At 37.5% G+C, this 22416-nt stretch overlaps 1 protein-coding gene across 1 annotated transcript; it reads left to right on the top strand.

Annotated features, from left to right (window-relative positions):
• Positions 1 to 2875: 2875 nt before the first annotated feature.
• Positions 2876 to 21059, top strand: LOC115609108 (LIM domain-binding protein 3-like). The gene is made up of 6 exons (XM_030488848.1): positions 2876 to 3012; positions 9471 to 9765; positions 10980 to 11160; positions 13359 to 13479; positions 14906 to 15021; positions 17055 to 21059. The coding sequence occupies exons 1-6, from the start codon at positions 2910 to 2912 to the stop codon at positions 17142 to 17144; spliced, it is 906 nt and encodes a 301-aa protein (XP_030344708.1). The 5' UTR covers positions 2876 to 2909; the 3' UTR covers positions 17145 to 21059.
• Positions 21060 to 22416: the final 1357 nt, after the last annotated feature.

The following is a 22416-nucleotide window of genomic DNA, read 5'->3' as shown; positions in this document are numbered from 1 at the left end:
AGGAAATTCACTGGACAGGATATCCCAATTTTCTTCGTTTATTTTTTCAAATACAACTTTTGTCTCATTTTAGTTTCAACCGGCATTCTTCCACCTCCATCAACTACCAGTCAAAGAAGAGGTATAAAAATGTTTTGTGCAGCTACTCTAGCTTAAAAGCACTTAACAAACCAGTTTACTGCTGCTAGTAGGCATCTAGTGAAGTGTTAACATAAAAATGATCTGCTTAGAAATATTTACTCTTTTTCTGACAACTAATAGTTTTCAGAGCCGATATTTAATTTGCTGCCTGTCACATGCCATTGGCTGCTACAGATAAATTCAGTAAGGGTGCTTTCACTGCTTTTCAAGGTGCCATTGCTCCATTGCTTCCTGTTTCATTAAAGGACATCTTTTTATTCTTTTCCTTCTTTCTTATTTTATTTTTTTTCCTTTTTCTTTTTTTTTCTTCATTTTTTCCTTTTTTTCTCTTTCCCCCCTTTCTTTCCCTTCCTTCTTTCCCTTCCTTCTTTCTTTTTATCACATGCTATTCCCTTTTCAGCAGAAATACTGATAAATCTTTTAACTTCACTAAAACACCTAATAATGTAGTATATCACTTTATTTCTCTTTGACAAGCCTTTTGATCTTCCTCACTGTAATTAATATGCATTGTACACTTGTAAAATAGTTCAGCAGTTGACTTCTTTTAATTTTGCCATTTTGTAATTTTGGTACTATGAATATGTGGGGGGGAGGGGGTTTATGTGTGGTGTTCTTTGTTTTTTCAACTGTATTTCCCTGAATATACAAGTGGTGTGGTTTTACCATGCTATTAACTTTGGGAAGCACTTGAATTTTGAATAACCATTTTTCTTCATGACAGTCTAAGTATCAATCATCTGTCTCAGAACCTCTTTATGTATTTTGTACATTAAGAAAGCTTCAAATGAGTCTTTCTACCAATGGACCTGCACATCTGGGAGTAGACTTTCCTGAGTGTATGCCATTTTCAGATTAAGGCTGTATGACACATAATGTAAAATCTTTTAATCCACATTGTAAATATTGATCACTGATCCTGTAAAGGTAAGTATGTTTTACTGGTTTTCTATCTAGTTTACCTTAAATAGTAGATTTTAAAACAAGGAAAAGTCTTTGATAATATGTGTTTAGCTAAAGGCATTTTGAAAGCTGTAAGTGAAGCCAGTGTAGCTGAAGTCTGCAACTTCCTGTCTGTGCTATGGTAGGAGCAATGATCCTCTGTCCAGTGACCCCGAGTACAGTGCGGTCCTACGTACTACAGGTGAGGAGGCATTAACAGGAAATAGGTGGTAAGAATGGAAAGTAAAAAGTCTTACTGTGCTTAGAACAGCTTTGGTGGTTACAAAATCACAGCATAGTTCACAACAGAATTTACAGTGAATACAAACCACTAAAACAGTTTATCTTGGGAGAGTCCTGTTCACTCATGGTACAGTTCATTTGTATAGCCGTAAGCCCTAGATTAAGTACAGAAATAATTAGTTGTAGCAATAGCTGTGTTTCTAGGTCTAACTAAATAGACAAAATAAATCAGCCTGAGGCAGTAATGGTATGCAAACTAGATCTATAGTATAAGCACTGTCAGAGTAGCAAGAAGCTATGTTGTGAGGATAGGTTTGTTTTGCTCAAAATTAAAAATCAAACATTTCCATGTGTCAGAATGTTTTTCACCAGGACTGGAAGGAATTTGTTAGGTTTGCCATATGTAAAAATTCTCCACATGGTATCTATTTCCACTGCTAAAGAATGTATAAGTCAAGATGGTCTGGCAGAGCTGGATGGTTCTTTTCTTATGCTGATAACTGTTTTCCTATAGACAAAGCCACTATAGAAATGACTCCTAAACTGTCAGCACAAATGAGTAGGGGTTTCGTTCATACAGATAGTGAAACTGAAGGGAAAAAGAAAGTAGAAATATGTTTTCATGGTGAGTAAGAATGATGTTCAACAATGAATATTTTCTATTACTGCACACATCTCAGTATCTGTTGCTTTCCTCCCTTGTACTTCTTCATTCTTTCTTGCTTGCTTTGTTCGTAATGCTCTTTTAGTGGTCTATGAAGCAAAGTCACTACAAATAGAATCATCCTAAGTAACAGGCAAATAGAAGAGGCATATATTTCAATGTGTTACTTTGGTCAAACTGAGAATCACCATCCAAGCCGTAAAATAGAGAAAAGCTATTTCTTATTGATGTTTGGAATCCTGAGCAAATGTTTTTAATCTAGGAATGCACAAAGTGCATCATAATATTGCATGTCATGTGCTTTTGGCTAGCAGAATCTGAACATTAGAAAAATTATTGTAAATTGTGTTTTTAGTTTAAACGGGGAAAAGTTAGTTTCAGAAATGGTTTTTTAAAGGTCACTACAATCTTTCTGAAAAGAGTACAATGCTTATAAACAGTAGTTAGTATTTGTAGTAGCAGTAATTGTGCTGAGCCAGTATCTTTGTAAGTCAACGAGATATCCCTCATTGTTTTATCTTACACAAGAACAGGCCTGGTTTTTTGTAGAGGGACAGAAACCCCAAACTTTGTATGCATGTTCCTGAAGTCTGATCCCTTGTTAAACTGAGAATTCCTTTAATCAATTCCTCATATTCCTTCAGTAAGCTGTTTTCTGTGACAACAAGAGCAACTTGGCATTATTCAAAATCCTTATTTGGCTAATTTTTCTTTCCAAAGAATTGTCTCAGCCTTTCTTAGCAATGACAACAACTAATGAATCTCACTATATTCTCTCCTTAGCTCTCACAGACGGTTCCTCTCCAAGTGCTTTGGAAGTTGCCAAATCTATTATTTCACTATCAGTAACTTCTGCTGTTTGTAAAGTTGCTCATACCTTCATTTTGCTTTTAGAAATACAAGCCAGTCATATACACCAATGTCAGTTTCTGGAAGCTATGGTGAAAGTCCAGCTGCTTCTGCTACTTCCAAAATGAGAGTTGTTACTACTGCCAGCATAAAGCCCTCTGTCTACCAGCCAGGTAAGGTGGCTTCAAAGTACTGAGAGGATTCAGAAAAGAAATGCACAAGCTTTTTTAGAAAAACAAAATGCAAAGAGTACTTATTTTGCAATAGGACACACATTAGGAAAGATTTACATACACAGAACCAAATGTTGCTAGTTGGTAGTTTTGCTTCAGATTAACGTAAGATCAAGGATTACGTTGTATTTGTATTCTGCTTTGGAGTGAAAAGGTGAGACAAATGGAGGAAGAAAAAGCAAGGGTGAAATCTGTAATAAAAAATATGCAGCTGTGTTTTTCAAAAGAAATACATTTGGAAAATAACCCAGTGTGCCCAATTAGGACCCAGTTACACTTCAGAGTTGCTAAAACAGCTTAAGAATGCACAACTCGGGAAGGAAATAAAATAAATAAGTAAAGGTAGCTTGAGTAGGATGTATTTGCAAAATAGATAGGGCCGTATACTGAACTTCTCAAATTCAGGCTTATATTTGGAATAAAGAGTGACCTATTAAGGTATTTCATATGCTATGCTTCTATTTCCCACATATCTAGTTTCTGAAGGAATATATTTGAGTATTCATTCATGTGGAAAATATGCTCCTTGATGTTATTTAAATTCCCCTTCAATTAATGTGTTACCGATAGAGTGAACTTCTAAAACCATTGATGACCAAAATGTGAACCCTCTAAATGAACAAATTAAATGAGGCAGCAATATAAGTCTAAATGCAGTTCTGTTTTAAATTAAGCTTGTCCTGATCTTAGCAAAAGAATTAAAATGTTGATTTATATCTTGACAGTCAAGTAAATATGAAAAGGCCAAGCATTCTAACAGGCTTAAACTGTCTTCTGTAATGCTCTATCTGTGGATCTACTGAAATGAAACCAATGGAGACATTTTACTTAGACATAAAGCAGACAGAAAGATTAATTGCTTAATTTTTATATTTGAGATATAAAGGTGGAAAAGACAGTTCAGAGTTATCATGAGCTATTTAAGGGTCTCAAAGTAAATAAAAATTTCAGCTTCTCATTTGCTTTTGGTTAAGTGTGTCAGCATATACCATGTTCTCATTGAAGGCAACTATTATTATTTTTGTCTTGCAAAAGAAGCAAAGATGAAGGCAGAGTTTATTTCCATAATGCAGAACAGAGCAAACTGTGGCAAGTCAAAATATCTCCAAAATACACTGATTAATACTAAGCCCCATGCTCATTTGAGGGAATTATAAACTCCAGTTCTCAACATGCAAACCTGCCACAGAAATAAATTAGCAGCTGTATCAAATTAGTAGCTGTATCTGCTAAAGAAAAAGCTGGCTGTTGAATTAGACTTGGAATAAGAGGCAATGTTTTTGTTTTCTTCTGTGAGGGGCATCTTCTTTGGAATTCCTTATATTGCTGGGTTTGAGACCCACTGCCAGTAAAGGCTTAAAATACACAGTATGGAAACTCTGTTCTGTAGCACAATTTGTACAGCAAATTTACTTCTGCTGTATATATTGTCTGACTGTACGTGGAAAATTCTTATTTTGCAGGCACTGCAAGGATATAGTATACTTTAGAGGGCAGGAGAAAATTCAGAATAATACCTAATGTGATATATTACAAAGACAAAATTCAAATAGCATTAAGATTGACAGAGAAAGAAACAGTAAGTCTCCCTGTATTGTTTGGGACTTTGAAATATCCAATAAAGGCTTCTAAACTACCTTTGTAAATGAACCCCAAAGTGATTCAGGTACAAAAGAGATTACAGACAAGGATTTTATTGGAGATGGTTGGGTTTTCTTTTGGTACGTTTTTAAAGTTTTATATATTTGGTGTAGCAGCACTTCATACTGGTTTTGGAACATGAGTGGCCCTAGAGACAGTTGCAGTTGCAGTCCTGAGCAGACGGGAAATTGTCACTTGGGAAGAAATGGAGGAAACGGCATTTCCTGTCACAGATGGGAAAGTTCAATAGTATTTTGAAACAAGCCGTCAAGACAGTTATAAAACTTCCTCACTCAACTTTGTCAACGCACATAAATTTGGTCCAGCAGCATAAAATGCAGCCTCAATCTGAGAGACCAGCTGTTCTCAAATTATGATATATGAGATCACAAAATATGTATTTTTCTTCCAATCTAAATATAACCTCAGGCTTTTGCAATAACTATACTCTCACGTATCAAATAATTTCTTAGACTTCTATTTTTGTAAATCCATTGTGTGAAAAGGCCAAAATAGTGGAGATAGATTACTCTGAGGATTTGCAATGTAGAATTTACAAGGGGAATGTCTTTATGCTAGCTATCAGTGTTAATGGGAATGAAATGACTGGCTTCCCTTAAAAATGTGGACCAGCAACTTCCAGATTAAAACATGCACCAGCAGTCTTATACATGCAATATCCAGAAACCTGAATCAATCACTAAGAGAATTTACAGGACCATTTTAACCTGTATCAGATTGAAAATAAATAAATAAATGAGGCTAAATTTTGTTTATACTGAAAACAAAATGAAATTGCATTGGTAAGTATCTTGCTTAGATCTGACTAATCAGCAAGTTTACACTTCAAAGCAAAGGAAGAGTGCTACTTTGACTAACCTAATGCTGGCAGGAATTTGCTGCTGCTAAAAATCTTGTTTTCTTCCTATAGGTAAAACTCTGAACTCCAAATTCTTTTCCCTTCTCAACCCGTTTTTAAAAGGAGCATACTTCTTTTCTGAACAAGGTCCACTAGATGGCAGAAAAATACTTGTGTTTCCTTTCTTGTAAGCTTTCCCAGCCTAGAATAGTGCTTTCATATAATCCAAGCAACTCAAACGCCAGTATTATACTACAAAGTAACATGATACCTACAAGTAAGAAAGCAAATCTTTCCTTTTAAATCCTAAGTCCAAATAGGGCTACTCATGTACATAAAAGTGCTCAAGTGTAAAGGCCTGATCTGCTTATTTAGAAATTGGTAGAAAAATTCCCACAGATCTCAGATGAACTTTTCACTGAATCCTGAGCACCTTCAATACTAAAACAGCAAGTTACATACCATCTGCCATTTTAAATTCTTCTAAATAAGAATATAGAGGACATAGAATCACAGAATGGTTAGAGTTGGAAAGGACCTTAAGATCATCTAGTTCCAACCCCCCTGCCATGGGCAGGGACACCTCACACTAAACCATGTCACCCAAGGCTCTGTCCAACCTGGCCTTGAACACCGCCAGGGATGGAGCATTTACCACGTCTTTGGGCAGCCTGTTCCAGTGCCTCACCACCCTCACTGTAAAGAACTTCTTCCTTATATCTAACCTGAACTTCCATGTTGCATTATCCGCTTTATCTGTCATCTACTATGTACTGGAACAGTATATAAGAAAATTTGGGGCTTCAAGGATGTGGCCACTAAATGTAGAACAAGCCAAATCAGTTGTGATTATGAGTTACATTTGTTACTAGAAAATTAAGAATAACCATTACATGTTCTACTAACAGAGAAAAACAGAAAAGGGAAGTTGTTTTCACAGTGTGAGCTATTATGTAAGACTAAAGTATTTGACTATATGAATCTTTATCAAATGAATCTTTGGTAACGCACCTTCTTTTCTGGAGGGAAGATATCCATTGACCACAAATGAAGAGCTGATGGGGAGAATTCCAAATTCCCCAGAATCAAGGAATTGGCTTGCTCCTACTGCTGTTAAAAGAAACCTCTTCTGCCATTCTCTCAAGATAACAATAGTCCCATTCTTTCTCTCCTACTCTAAGAGAGTCTGAGCACTGAGTGAAACAAGGCGATAGAGGCTGGGTTACAGAATTATTTGAAGTATTCATTTTTGAACAGTCAAGGGTCAGCTCATACAGTACTGATATTTTGAGGCTCTGTTCTCTTATGTGCTGAATCTTAGTACATTTTACCAGCAAACAGCACCTTTTTATCTGCTGCATGTACGTTGGAAGACTTTGAAATACACAAACATACAAGGTGAATTTGTATGGCAGAAGCTACTAAGACAAGAGAGTTGTTCATGTAAGATTAGGATTATAGCTCTAAGATAATAACAACTCCCTCTTAATAACAATAACTAAAATCTCAAAGTTACTGAAACCCTTCTAATACATTGCAATGACACTATTTTAAATAATAGTAATTCCCACCTATTCATCGGGAGGAAATATGTTGTAATAAATCCAGCCTGTAAAAACAAATTAGAATGGCTGAAAAGAGAACTCAGAGCAGTTACAAACACCCAATATTTGTCATTTTGCAATAATTCCCCTGGTATCTTCTTTCAGCAACTAGAAAGGAATATTTTTCTGCTTTATTTTACTGCAGCAAGTAGAAAAGATAGAGTAAAAAGAAATAAAAGGTAGAGAGAATGAACAGTTCCCCAGTGTTTATCCTTCAAAGGAGTCTAGATTAATCCAAACCCAGATAAATCATATGCTGTCTACATTGGTTGGAATAAACAAACTGGAAAAATAAAACACTGTCATTGTGAGATTAAGGATGAAAAAGTGAAAAGCTAAGAGGTTGTAAGCATTTATGAAAGACAGTCATAGAAAAAGGTATCCTAAAAGCAGTACCTGGACTGCATTTGTTCTTCATGTCAGGAACTCTGGGTTTGAACATCTCGCCATTTTGTTAGGCCCCCTGTGGGATACACTGCTGTTCTTTGCATGAACAAGAATTGGCTCTTGAGGGAGGGAGAATCCTTTCACAAAACCGAGTGAGCTAGAAGTCGCCTTATTTAATTAGAGAGCCTCATAGGTGGAAGCCTTTTGAACTCACCAATTAGGGATGAAATACTGCCTTCTAATTTTGCCTAGCTTAATACCTTAATACATAAATAGCAACAGCCTCAGGATTTAAAGAGATTGCATATAAACTCGGTTCTGAAATCTTTAAACACTGTTTACCATACCCAAGTTAAAAAAGAAGCCTGAAGCTAAGGTGGGATACAGTTTTATGAAGCAGAAATTTTGTTGATACTGTAGCATAAGAAAGTTTTATCAAGAAGAAGCATTAGCTTCAACTCTGAACTCAGTAAAAAGAAAATCAGAGCTCACTGAGGTGATCACAGTGGATTGATATATATGCAATTTAAGTACCTGTAATTGCCAATAATCAGTGTATGTTATTCTGTGTGGCTGGGTGTGGGCTAAGGGAGGAGTGTTAAGTAGAACAATCTTCTCACCACTTAATTGTGCCAAAAGATCCATGTTACACTCAGAACCTTCTTCTTGATTGAAATACCTTTATACCTGCAAGCTCCTTAAAACTGTAAATGTTGTGTTTGGTCATCATTTTATTGGCACTGTGATCTACTAGGCAGAGTGTTTGACTAGACTGCAGAACTGACTTCTGCTCCCAAATCTGTGCTCTCTCATTCGGTCAAAACATTTCAACTCTCCAAGCTTCTGTTCCTCCTCACACAAACCAACAATCATTCACTTTGTTTTCCTTGCAAAGGGAAAACTGCTTTTAGTGCTCCTGTACTTGGCAAAGCGAGGCAGTTTCTTGGGCAGTGACTTCAGTCACTGCAAGATCTGACATTGCGAAAAGAGCAGGGCAATGGGAAAACTTTTTGGTATGTGCAGGCTCTAGCTTCTGCTTATTTTTATGTGATAAAACTCCACCCAAGATTAGAGCCTGGTGCATTCAAACACAGAGGCAGTCTGCACTAAGATTTTTTGTGATAGTCAAAGGGTGGAAGAAAGGAAGTGTAACATTTCCATTTCATACATGGGAACTGCAGCACAGAGATACTACGCTTTGCTCAAAGTTATACAGGAAGTCTGTGGCAAAGCGAAGAACTGAACAGAGATCAGTCATAACCGCAAATCTGGCCGCCTTCTAAGCGCTCTTGGCATTGTCTTGCTGGTCATGTGAGCTGAAACTGGCTCCCTCAATATTGCTTCTAGTGCTCTCTGTGTTACTTGCGTGAGCCTGTGTTTCTTCAGAAACCTAGGGGTAAAAACTACAAATGATAGATAACAGTGACATCTGTGGCAAATGCTGCATTTTAATGAATAGAACAAGATCAAAATTCAAGCATAACTTCTTAGTGAAAATTGTAGGGAATTCCATCTGAAACTTTATTACATGATCTGGCCTTTCTATTTTTAACCTGTCTCAAATAGGTTATATGGCAGTCTTTGAAATTATCACAGAATTGTCATATCCATTCCTACTAGAAAATGAAGAGATGTCCTTGAAAATGGTCTCCATAAAATCTGTAAAAGCCAGTAGACAGTGACTTCTGTAATGCGTGTAGATTAGAAGTCAGTGATTGTGCTGATGTCCTTGGCTTCAGTCCAGAATTAATGGGCAGTAAGGGGCAGACCATAATTAAGAGTCACCTGTAGCTTTTATTTCTTATGTGTTGCTTTTTATGAGTACACATTGGTAAGTGTTGCTGTTTTGCCATCAGAAGAAAAGACTTTAAAATACTTCTTGGTTTCTTTTGGGATACTTAAAACAGCACCGGCACCAGTTCATTCCTACACCCCTGCCAACACTGAGCCTGCAAGTCGCCCTCCCTGGGTAACAGATGACTCCTTTTCCCAGAAATTTGCACCTGGAAAAACCACCACCACTGTAACAAAGCACATCCTACCAAGGGGTCCTCCAGTACCATCTCCTGCCTCAACTGCTGCTTACCCATCTCCAGTTTCAACTTCTTCTCAGGCTCCTGCCCGAGGAACAGTTCAGAGGGCTGAGCGTTTTCCAGCCAGCAGCCGAACTCCTCTCTGTGGGCACTGTAACAGTATAATTCGGTAAGGTCATGAGGTTTTGAAAAGGGATGAAGCAGAAAAAAAAATATCAGAGACACTGGTTATTGTATATTAATATACAGTACCAGAGCCTAAGACTCAGTTAAATTGCCTAGCAGGGATGTCTGTTTTCTGCTTCATTAATTTAACATTTCCAGAGCTCATTTTGCTATTCTGTGGTTCACTTTTTATCATTGCAAAGTTATACCTGCTAATTATTTGTTTCTTGGATGCTGTGGCAGATTGCTGTTTGTTTTTTAAACAAGTTTCTGGTCCTAAGGTACCCCTTGAAGGAGGTACATACAGCTTCATTGGGAGAGTTTGGGAGCTGAGGGGGTGGGTTATGAAGGGAAGAAGACATCATTTTGGAACAGCAGGCAAATGTAATTGTTGCTTTTGTGTCTGGAGAAAGATAATGCCTACGCTCTATTACCAGTGATTCATAGCATGCCTCTCCCTTCTCCTTTCCCAATTCATTCTGCTGGACCAGTGCCCGTTGCTACCCTGTGGACTGCTAACCAACTTTAAGTAATCCATGTTTAATGACAGTCTCCCCCCACTAAAAGGAGCTAGTTTGGTGGTGTGGAACTGCTGATTATTGCCCATTATATATTCTAAAATTGAAAGATTCCAGTAATAAGCACTATATCTAAATACAATCAAGAGTAAATCACCAAAATGAATTTAATGTGTCTTCAGTATAATGAAACGGCAAGTTGTCATCTGATAGTCTGACATTTCTCGAACATGCTGTGTGCAGTGCTCTCTCAGATGAAAAGAAGGCAGGAGACTTGAGGAGCTATTGTGAGATGTGGGTGTGTTTGTTTGGAAATTTGCCTGCTTTCTCATGCTTTCAAATAGTAGCATTATCTTCTGTGTTACAACCCTTGGCCTTTTCCTGTTGTCTTTGCAGCTATAAGGCCACTTATAGCTATGCAGATATGAAAACAATTGATGATTTTTCCCATACTTGTCTGTTAAATCCAATCGATATGACTAAACAATAATGAAAGATTTTAACCAATTGGCAAAGTGTGTAAGTAATGATCTTGAAAAAGAGCATTTCTGTTCAGGCTTCTCGATCTTATTCTAATATGCATCTTCGTGGCTTAAGTAGAATGCTTGTTATACATGTATGTGGTGTCTAACAAAGAGAGTTTGTAATCAAGGTCATTCAATCTTTTTTTATCTATTAAGATAATTACAATTGTTTGCAGGGGTCCTTTCCTGGTAGCCATGGGTCGCTCTTGGCACCCAGAAGAATTCAACTGTGCTTACTGCAAGACATCCTTGGCTGATATGTGCTTTGTGGAAGAGCAGAATAGTGTGTACTGTGAGCGCTGTTACGAACAGTTCTTTGCACCAACCTGTGCCAGATGCCACACTAAGATCATGGGGGTAAGAGAACAAGCTTAACCCTTTCTCTAACTGCTTGATTCACTGAAATAATGAAATAGTTTAGACTCTAAGTAGTGAATGTAGATATTTAATTATTTCCCCCCATTTAATAATAATTTCCTAGCTTTTTGATTATTTCAGAATGAGAAACATATTATTTTATAGTAACTTTTATCTATCCAAATTCTTGGATATTTCTGTATTGTATTCAACTCACAGACAGAATATGTAATTCACTACCATCTCACTGAGTGTAAAATACGTAACACTTCCTGGGTAGTTCTTTGCTATCTCATACACATTGTTACTTTTATCTCTCTTTTCCTTGTATTTATAGTAAGAGACTTGAACTGGGTTTTTTTCTTATACAGGACTTAGTCTAAATTTCAATGTAAAAGTCAGTGATCTTGGGAAGAGGCCCATTGCTCTTGCCACACCTCACTGGTAGCTAGCAACACAGCTGCTGAGAGAAATTCTGCTGGCTTCTTATAGTGAAGAAAATACAGAATAAATACAAAGATCTGAATTCCAGAAAAGCAAAACTAGATGCCAGTTTTGTCTTAATGTACTCATGCTTAGGTACAAGTAAATTTGTTTACATAAACCTTAGATGGCAATGAGGTTGGAATACCATAAGATAATTTTAGCAGTGTATTTATGCCTGCAGTTATAGAGAATATATGACATGATTCTCCTAAAAAAGGAAGCAAGTAGTACCACAGTGGTTTTTCATTGCTTAGCTGTCACCTTTTGACATCTGTCTAAATGTTGGCATTGACAGACTAGATGCTTTTCTCTGCAATTGCCAATTAGGAATGGCAGCCTCAGACATCTATGGTGAAGCTCTGGCTCCAACCAACTCTTGTTTGCTGCTGCAGAAGTAGGGATAATTTTACAGCAGAGTACTGACTTAACTTACCTAATTAATGCTGGAACAAATCAGTTCCCCATTATGGATTTTCATCAGGAAAATAGCAAAGATGCCAGCTGCCTCTATTCATAGTAATAAGATTTCTCAATCTGTTTTTTGCTTCTTAGCTCAGTGAGGTTCATAAATGGATCCAAACCTATTTGTCAGGGATAGCTGTTTGCAAACAGTAACAGAAGTTAATGAATCTCAAACGGTGATTCTCTAATGAGATATATGGCAAACATAAATTAGACTATTTTGTCTATTCACTGGATGGAAGAGGAACTTCAATCCCTTTTGTCATAGCCAATGGAGATTAAAACTAATCTTTAAAAGAGAGTCAGAGTCTAGGTATATAGCTGGAAGCAACATAAAATAGGATCTAGATTCTCAGCTGGTGTAAATCTGTGCTGTTTCACTGAAGTTAACAAAGTTAAATTTACATCTGTTATGCAGCCCTTTGAAATCTGGACTGTTTGGTAGAGATACATTGTCAAACAATATCTTGGGCACAAGTAAGATTGACAAGTTAGCAGAGCTCAGTACAGCAGTTTTTGGACTTGGTGGGCTTCTGTATGACAAGATAAGAACAAAGCAGTAATAGACATTGATCCATACTGGATAGAAGAGAGAAGCTGATAAAAATCTGGATTCTCAGTTGAAGAGAACATCAGTTGCACAGAATTTGTTTTCTTGCGATGAGCACATGGCCTAGGAACAGGCAATGCAGACTCATTTCCACTGATCACATACATTAAAATCTAAGAACCTATTTTTAAATTTTTTGTTAGATTTTCACATTATTTTGTGAAGCATTCTTCTGAGAGGCTTAAAGAAATTAGTACATAATATAAGTTACTTTGAAACATCAGAATTATCTGATTATTATCCCGTCCATGCATTTCATGGTCTCAGAAAGAAAATTATGCTTTAAAATTTATTTAACAAATCATACTCTTGCATTGAAGAGTTCATACTAGTTGTGTCAAAACAAAGGAGAAAATAATTAGAATCTTTGTGCAGAATCTCTCCTACAACAGCGACTGGGCACGTTGATACAAACAGCTGGCGGAACTATGTTGTTTCATTTTGGCAAATATGTTGTTCCAGAAAGTTTGCAGTCCTACTTCCTCTTTCTTTCCAAAATAGCCCAATTTCTGTCATATTTCTTTCTTTTGAGGGGGGGAATTGGGAAAAATTTAGAGCATCTCTGCCTTGTTTTTGTTCTCCAGTAGGTAGTTACAGGACATGCTATTCCACTGAAGATTTCTGTCTGTTTGCTTTACAGGAAGTGATGCATGCCCTAAGACAGACTTGGCACACAAGTTGCTTTGTCTGTGCAGCTTGTAAGATGCCGTTTGGGAATAGCCTCTTTCACATGGAGGACGGGGAACCTTACTGTGAGAAAGGTATGGCAAACCGGACAGTTCTGCTCAGTAATCATGTGCTTCATGTTGTATGGAAGCAACATAAGAATAAAGCAGCTGAACAAAATAAAATCAGTTACCCATCCAGCGTGGATTTTGTTTCCACTCACCGCATATACAAGTGTTTCCTTCTCTGTGTTCTTCTCCACTTTATATGATAGACTGGCAGAGCACTGGTCTTTTGCCTCTATGTCCCGGAATGCTTACCTCATTTCTCCCCCTTACGTATTATGATATTTACCTTTCACTTTTCTCCCTGCACTTTTCCCCCTCCCCCTCTCCCTCTCCCTGTCGTAGTAGACTCTGCTCACCAGAAATCTACATATGATCGGGTGAAAAATCCTTCTTTTAGGATTCTGGTAGCACTTCTAGGCAGTATGTGTGGGTTGCTGCCCACATTCTCTCTACTAAGTTGCTTGAATTATGACCTCTGATACTGCTACCTCATTGTAAAATTGATCAACCAACATATGTGAAAAGATAGCTCTGCTCAGATGTGCAACACATGGTAGTGCAGATTTTGTTTTCTGAGTGCTGCAACAAATGAACTGCTTCTTGCCAACTAAGAAAGGAAGAGCTTTGCAAACTATGGAAAGGGTAGTATAGTGTAATAAATGGTGCTTGCCATGCAAATGAGTTGCATGATATGGTCAGGAAGCAGGCTAAGGTTTAAGTGATACTCCCTCTGTTAGCCCTGTGTTGTCTATCTAATGAGCTTCTGGCCTCCTCCTCCCTAGAGATAACTTCCTTATGGTTGTGCAAATCACATTTTACAAACCAGAGTAATTCTTAGTGAAGAATGAAAACCATACAGCATGACTGACTTGGCATCTACCCATTAGAATTGGAGGGTTTGCCATAACCTCTAGTGACTCATGAATTCCATATACCTTTTGAATTTCTGCTGTTCTTTTTTAATGTCAAATCTTCCCAAACTGCACTTGACACTCAAAGATGTATTAACCAGCCAGTATGGGGTTTCCACAATATTCTCTCTCATTGCAGAGAGAACATAAATCCAGTCATAGAAACTTAAATTATGCTTCTATATCACCCTTAAGGTAACACTCACTGGCCATTAAATTGTGTTTTGTATGACCATATTTGCCCTTATGAATAGCTTCCACATACATTAATTTAAAACTGAGAGAAACATAACTTCATATTTCATGATTTTTTTGTTTTCAATGCTTGTGATGACAGGTGTCATGCTGATGCGGGGTTTTGCACTGAGTTAGTATTTAGATAATGAAAGAAAAGAAACAAATTTCAGTGTGTTTCAGTGAATGTTGGAAGAAACTGAGCAAAAACAATAAAAAATTAATCCTCTGGAAACTATCTATTTCTCTTGGACTTAATACAGTTATGTTAAGAATTTGTTCTAAGTTTGCTTTTTGTTTTATTTTAGATTATATTGCTTTGTTCAGCACAAAGTGCCATGGCTGTGATTTTCCTGTTGAAGCTGGAGATAAATTCATCGAAGCTCTTGGACACACTTGGCATGATACCTGCTTCATTTGTGCTGTAGGTTCTATACTAAATACTATCTCATTTCTTTATATTCATAAATTGTGAAGTAACATCAGAAGACCTGAAAGCAAGAATGACTAACATGTGCCTAAGAATGCAGAGGGACTGAATTTCATTTTTTACTTGTAGATGGAGGATGGGAGTAATTTCTCTTCTCCTCCATAAACTTCTACTAGAATTATTATATTTGACCATCACAAGTGAGTGCGTTCTAATAAAACATCCAGTTTTAGAGAGTACATACAGTAATACATACCAGTATTGCTGTTACTCTTTCCAATGTTTACCAAATAAAGATAAAGCAGGATTTAAAGTAAATTAACACCATACCGAACAGTATAGCCACAATCTTACTTACAAAGCAGTGGCGTTTGTATTTCCATGCAAAATGCTTGTTGAAACTTGCAAAAAGAAGTCTGCTTGGTGAGAATGATTAGTAATTAGCATAGAATTTGGTCAGACTCATCAATCTGTGGTGTACGTACAGCTATGTAGTGTGGCCATATTCCCACACTCTGCACGCAAAGTAGTAAAATCCATATGATAAACAGTACTCTTCGTATGGTTCTAACACAGCTGTGCTACTCTACAACATATTATTCCTAAGGTAATAACATCTAGAACCTCTAATTAACTAAAAATAGTATGTTGGCCACACCAAAAATGGCAGTGACAATTTCTAATGTTGGTTGAACTCTAAAATTTAGGTTCAAGAGTAGAAAGTACAGAAATGTTTATAAATATCTAAAGCTAAACTAGCTACTGGTCTCTCAAGGGTACATGGAAGTGAGTGACACAAAAGTGTCCTATGAAAATTGAAGTCTTTTTGAAACACTAACATAGAAAGGAATACTATGACAGTGAATTTCCTTCCCAAATTAACAGCTATTAGTCACTTGTAAGAGACAATTTCTCTGAGTATTTCATGTTCTTTTTTGCTCGTTCATTTAACTGTATTCTTATGTATTTATTTAAATTGGCAACCCAATTTTCTCTAGAGGTGATAGTTTTGTTAATGCAGTTCTCACAGCATTTTTTTTATTAGGCACTAACTTAATTTCTTTCAGTGGGTTAAGTCAAATGCAAATAAACACATAACTCTTAATCTGTAGCATGCTATCCCCATATCTTTTCACATGATTTTCCGTCCACTTGCAGAAGCACATCACTGATGTTATCACTCACTGGTGTTAAGCCTGCTTAAGCATTAGGCACAACATTTATTCTTATTCCTAGATTCTGATGTATTGACTTCCTTAAGTAGTTCTAGTCAACTCTGACATTGCAAGTGGTGTTGCACTACCCTGTGTAGATACCTGTACAATCCCAAGGCTGCTTAAGCTGATCTAAACCTGGGCTGCCCTGCCTGGGCCATGCATTCTCGCGTGCTTTGTTATGTCAACACCAGCACTTCAGCAGCCAGGCAGAGAACTCTATGGGTTGAAGAATAACCTGGTAAGAATAAGTAATTAGTTTTCAATGATACTGGATATCCAAATGACTCACTCCTTGATCACATAAGCACCCATACCAAGACAAAGTAATAATAGGAATGAGTATCTAATGGTACCATGGAAGGATGATACTTCTGGGACCATGGCACCTAACCAGAGCTTTTGAAAAATCATACATGAAATGATAAGAAGCTAGGTCTTAGATGAGCTAGCTGCATTTGCTTGAGTGTGCCACTATCCTTCGACAGTCTACACAAACACTGTTGGGACATGCTGGAGCTGCCGAGGGGATCGTGTACCCCTTTTTAATAGAAACTAGTGAACTTAGTGATTAGTGGTGGCAAGAAAGTACAGAGAGGAGAGCTAATGCAAACCAGAGCCTAACCTCAACGTGGAGCAGGAAAACTACCAAGGCATGCACTTTGATCCAGGAAATCAGATGCACTTCTGCCAAAGAAATGTGTAGGCAGAAGAGAAATACAGTTGTAATAATCATGTCTTTCTCCCTCTCTCTCTCTCTTTTTTTTTTTTTTTTTTTTAATGATTCCTGATTGTATTTATTATTAATTCTAGGTATGCCATGTGAATTTGGAAGGCCAGCCATTCTACTCCAAGAAGGATAAGCCACTGTGCAAGAAGCATGCCCATGCCATCAATGTTTAAAAGAAGAGTTGGTAGTCAATTAATGCTAAAAAACCCAGATGGCTAACTGGGCAATTATAAAGTTGATAACCATGGCTAGCATTTCTTTTGGTAAAATCTAGGAAGTTGATACTTCTGAAGTTTAACTTTAACCTCTTTTGTAAAAGCAGGACATGCTTTTGGAAGGTTCCTACAAAAACCTACTGAATGAACAATCGAAACAAATGAACCAGAGCAACAGTTGAGGAAAAATAATGAAATTAACTAAAAACTGGAGTATAAAAAGTAATATGCAAACACAGTTTCAAAGTAATTACCCACAGCAGTTTTACTGCTTAGACCACACACTAGTGCTTAAGAACAACTGGGAAAGACCTTTTGTAATGTCATTTTCTTTCATAATAGGAATGAGCAAGTGCCACATGTACAATAATCTGTAGAAGCAAAGGCCATAGGTTTCCAAGGGAAATAAATAGATTAGGGTTTCCTCTATGAAAAGTGGGTGCTATTCCATTATGTTGTGGTGCCACCTCATAGTATCAGATATTTTAGATTCTTTACAAATATGAATTCTGCCTTGAAATTCATATGTAGTTGGGAAGCATAGGAGACAAACCGTCACTTAGACTGAAAATAAAGTGGAAACAGAATAATGCCTTCCATAGCCCATTAAGACTGAGAACAGCATGTTGGGTCAATCTTACTAGCACTTGGCTTGTACAATAGATTAGTTCATTTTCAAATTCTCATAGAAAAGGACAGCTGGCTTTCTCCAAATTACTTCTACACTGAATGGAATAGAACTGGCTGGAAAGGCCAGCTTTTCATTCAAAACCAGTTCTCCTTTCCTGTTGTGGAAAAAAATACTCAAAGTTGCTTTGGTTTCTAATTCCCATTGATACCTGTGGGAGGTAGGAATCTATGTATGGACCTTCACGTTGATGAACACAGAAGACACACATCCATCTAGCACAGCTAGGAAGTGGGAGATAGCTCACAAAAATTCCCTACTGTATCCCACATAGTTAGGAAAAGGGCATCTTTTTTTTTTTTTATTATTTTTTTTTTCCCTTATAGTAAATTAATGCTAATAAAAAATTCCTAAGGGAGCATAATAGGCGCACACTCTTCATCACTTTTACTAGTTTAAATGTGACACATCCTGAATTGTAGTAGTTATTTGCCACTGTAAAACAGTAGATAGGGTCTGACAATGAGGATAACCATAGAGTCATCTTTTCTAATACTTTAAGAACAACTTTGAAGTTGTCCGAACAGTTATTTATATTTTTATTTTTTTTCTTTTTGGCTAAAGAGCAATACTTGTACTACTGAGAATACTTTTGAATTTTGAATTCTAAATATCAATGACTTTTGTATTGGAGACAGCAGTTCTGTCTGATAGAAAACAGAGTTAAAATGGAAAGGCTGATCACTACTCAAGTTTTATTAATTTGTTTAAGTGAGAATTATGATGCGTGTATTGACAGCTTGCAGCATTTTGAATTAGTATTTCTGAGGCTGAGGATGCCTTCTATGGGCCACATTCTGGTGCCATCTACACCCTGTTTTACTTTTTCTGAGTAACAAGAAATTGCATAGCATTGTCTGCCTTTTCCCTCCTATGAGTAATGCCCATTTTAAGGAAGTGGCTGTGTCTTTTCAGGGATGAAGAACTATCCAAAGCTTGGGGGCAGAATAAAAGAAATTTGGAGCTCTGAGAGTTATGTTAGGTGTAAGCAGTCTGCATCTTGGACAAAAATAACAACCTGAACAGCCTGTGGCAGTTTTGATATGTACGACCTGTATTTATTCAGTGGGTATCTTGGTATCTTAGTTCTCACTGATCTTAGCAGTGATCTGATCTGAGTGCTACAGGGTGAGATTTTTGTATGCATGAATTATTCTAAAACACTAGTACATTATATGCAAAGCCTTTTTTTAATATAGCAAGCAAATTTTCTGTTTTCAGTTGGTGCTGGGCTGGTGTGAATATGGTTCCATTGATTACAAAATCCAAAGGTCTGGCTCATAATATTCTCTAGAGGAATAAATTGTAATCATGGAAGTTAGCTATTTTTTCCCTCATATTTGACTTCATTGAGTACCTTTTCATAACAGTGAGACAATTCTAGATTTCCTTTTAATTTTTGGATGTAATTCAACAAAATGCTGTTTATTATTCTCTGTTATGTAAGAAAATTCATATCAGCATATTGTATATTAAGACTGCATTGAAGATTTCTGTGTTACCCACTGACTAGGACTAGTCTCTGACTATCAACATCAAACAGGGAGTCAGGCTCCTTGGGAAGACACAAAATGCTAGGGCTTGTGATGCCTCAGAATTTCATGTGTGAAATTTCATTAATTTTAATCTGCATGTGTGTATATTTATGTGTGTCACCCTCCACCTTCCCCCTCAATGTCTTAGAAGCTCCCTCTTCACTGGTGGCATAAAGGACAGAGCATTTTAGGAGATGGCCAGAAATAAGAGGGCTGCAGCTTAGGCAGGGGTACAGTCTGTGAAGAGATGGTGGTAGGCAGCCCAGCTGGGGCTGTCTCCTCTTCACATTCACAGGGGAGCCCAGGTTGCCAGCTGAAGTGGCCCAGGTCAGCCTGCGAGCTGCTGCAGTGGACAGGGGTGTGGGAGGCAGGGGTCTTACTGTGGGCAGGGGAAGCAGGGCTTGGATCAGAGAAGGGAGAGCACCTGTGGCAGCCAGAATGTAGGGGCTCTGAGGGCCTCTGGTTGAGTGTGAAAAGATGACACGCTGAGGAGACTGGAAGCCTTTAGTGAAGCTGGTGTCAGAGGAGGGGGAATAGCTAGGTAAAGCCAGTTTCACTAAGTTGACATGTTAGATAGTTGGGGTGGGGCAAAGGGGTTTAGGGGGTAATAGCCAGGGTGACTCACTGCAGTCAGGGAAAGGGCTCAAAGCAAGAAATTAGGGCTTGTAAGTAAGTATAGTAAACTTACAAGCTTACAGCCCAGAGAGATAGTATGAATATGTATAGAAGGGGTGAGCAAGGGAGATACAGGATCCAATCTAGTAAATTTGAAGTCAGTACAGCAGAAAGGTGAATGCAATGTCTGTAAGCATAGCTGAGCTAGTTTGCAGAGTGGCAACAGTGAAAATGCAGCAGCACTGACTTCAATGGGAGCCGTACTAGCTTGAGAGAGTCCTGAAAATTTCCTTGGGCAGATAACCTGCATTGTAATACATGCCCTGACTCCAGCTGGTGTCTGAGCAAGTGAGATTAAAGCTAGTTTACATATCGCTATATGAGGTACACTGGTATCTCTGAATGAAGAACAGAGATACCCTGAGGATTATCATGTAATAAATTTCCTGTTTTGACTTGTGCTGCTTCATAATGTGGTCCAAAAATAGGGAATCCACTTACCTGCCCTTGATATCTCTATTCAGTATAATTTTTGCACATATCTGAACCAGAAATTTGTGAAGAATAATGGAGTATTTTGACTTTCACAGGGATAGAATACCACATAACTGCTGACACTCTTTTGCCACATGTCACCTTCGTGATACGGAGGGGGAAAGATGCATAGATATATATAATTCAGAATAGGGCCTTTCAACTATCACTGAACATACACTCTGTAAAAAAATATGCACGATGAATAATGTGTACTTGTTTATGTTTTAAGTCTTGTAATAGATGCCGGGGACAAGTTCTAAGTTCCTCTAAATATTTCTTTTCATTCAAATTAAGGTCAGGTTTTACATAATAAAACAAAGATACTGTACCCCTGAATGATCAAATAAAAAGACCAGTCTTTTATCTAATTAAAAAGTGTTCAAGAACTTTTCAGTCAAATGCTGTAAAAATGGTCTTAATGCTTTTTCTTTTCTTGTTCTTTTTGCAGAAGAGAGTAAATTAAATGTTTCCAAAGACGACTGCTTTTATTGCCTAGAAAACACCCCACTCTTATTACTACTTTTTTTTTTTTTAGAAGTTAGTTTTTATTATATTGGATTTACACATTACACATTTCTAAAATCAGTTCAAAACAAGGAAAAAATATTGTCTTTTGGTCCTTCAGTGGTCAGTACTTTTGGTGAAATGTTTTGCTAAAGATTATTTGTATTTATATTTAATAATGTGAATGTCCACAGCACTGAATACACTCATTAGTGTCTAATGCTGGGCACCCTACTGTTTATCTGTAGTAGTTGTCTCCTGGTAGCAGATCTTAATTTGTTTAGTATTTATGAACATCAGAATTTGAAAATGAGTGGTTTCTTGCCTGCAGTGATCATATTAGAAGTCTAGGTTTTATAATATATTGACATGTTGACTTGATGCCACAAGTGCCCTTGCTTTTAGATACATTTTTTTTCCTAAGTTCCTAGTTATTTCAGAAACAGAATGTAGTGTGGTTTATGAGGTGTGAGTAACTACCTTGCATGGATTACCTGTGCCAACATGAATAAAACAATCTAGTAATAAAAGCAATGTGCAAATACAGTTAAAGCTTTATGATTCGGGCATATTTATTAATATGGCATGTGAACAGCTGACAGCTTTCAGCCATGTAATACTGATAAGAAAGCATACGCAAGCTTGTACTCTCTACTTCAGACCTGAAAATAAAAATTAAAAGCATTGGTTTCAACTTTATCGTGTATCAATCTTGAATGTTTTATTATCCAAGTAACACTGTTTTAAACGAATGCTGATGATCAGAGGGCAGGAGCACCTCTCCTGTGAAGACAGGCTGAGACACTTGGGCTTGTTCAGCCTGGAGAAGGCTTTGGGGAGACCTTAGAGCAGCTTCCAGTGCCTAAAGAGGGCCTACATGAAACCTGGAGAGGGACTTACTACAAGGGCCTGTAGTGATAGGACAAGGGAGAATGGCTTTGAACTGAAAGAGCGTAGGTTTAGATTAGATACAAGGAAGAAGTTCTTCACTGTGAGGGTGGTGAGGCACTGGAACAGGTTGCCGGGAGTAGCTGTGGACGTCCCATCCCTGGCAGTGTTCAAGGCCAGCCTGGACGGGGCAACGTGGTCTAGTGGAAGGTGTCCCTGCCCATGGCAGGGGGTTTGAACTGGATGATCTTTAAGGTCTCTTCCAACCCAAATCATTCTGTGATTATACGATGATGTTAGTATGCTTAAAAAATATAGTGTACTAACAGTACATGTTACAACTTAGCAAGGCTTGTATAGTTGCAGACTTTATTGTGTCAACAAATACTGTTTATAGTAACTTTATAAGGAATGGGTAAATTCTGTCTTAGGTTACATTGATGCATCTGAGAACAAAGTTTGA

This window comes from Strigops habroptila, chromosome 5, assembly GCF_004027225.2.
Source record: "Strigops habroptila isolate Jane chromosome 5, bStrHab1.2.pri, whole genome shotgun sequence".
NCBI classification, from domain to species: Eukaryota; Metazoa; Chordata; class Aves; order Psittaciformes; family Psittacidae; genus Strigops; species Strigops habroptila.
The sequence above is the reverse complement of the archived record's forward strand: the minus strand, read 5'-3'. Positions and strand labels throughout refer to the sequence as shown.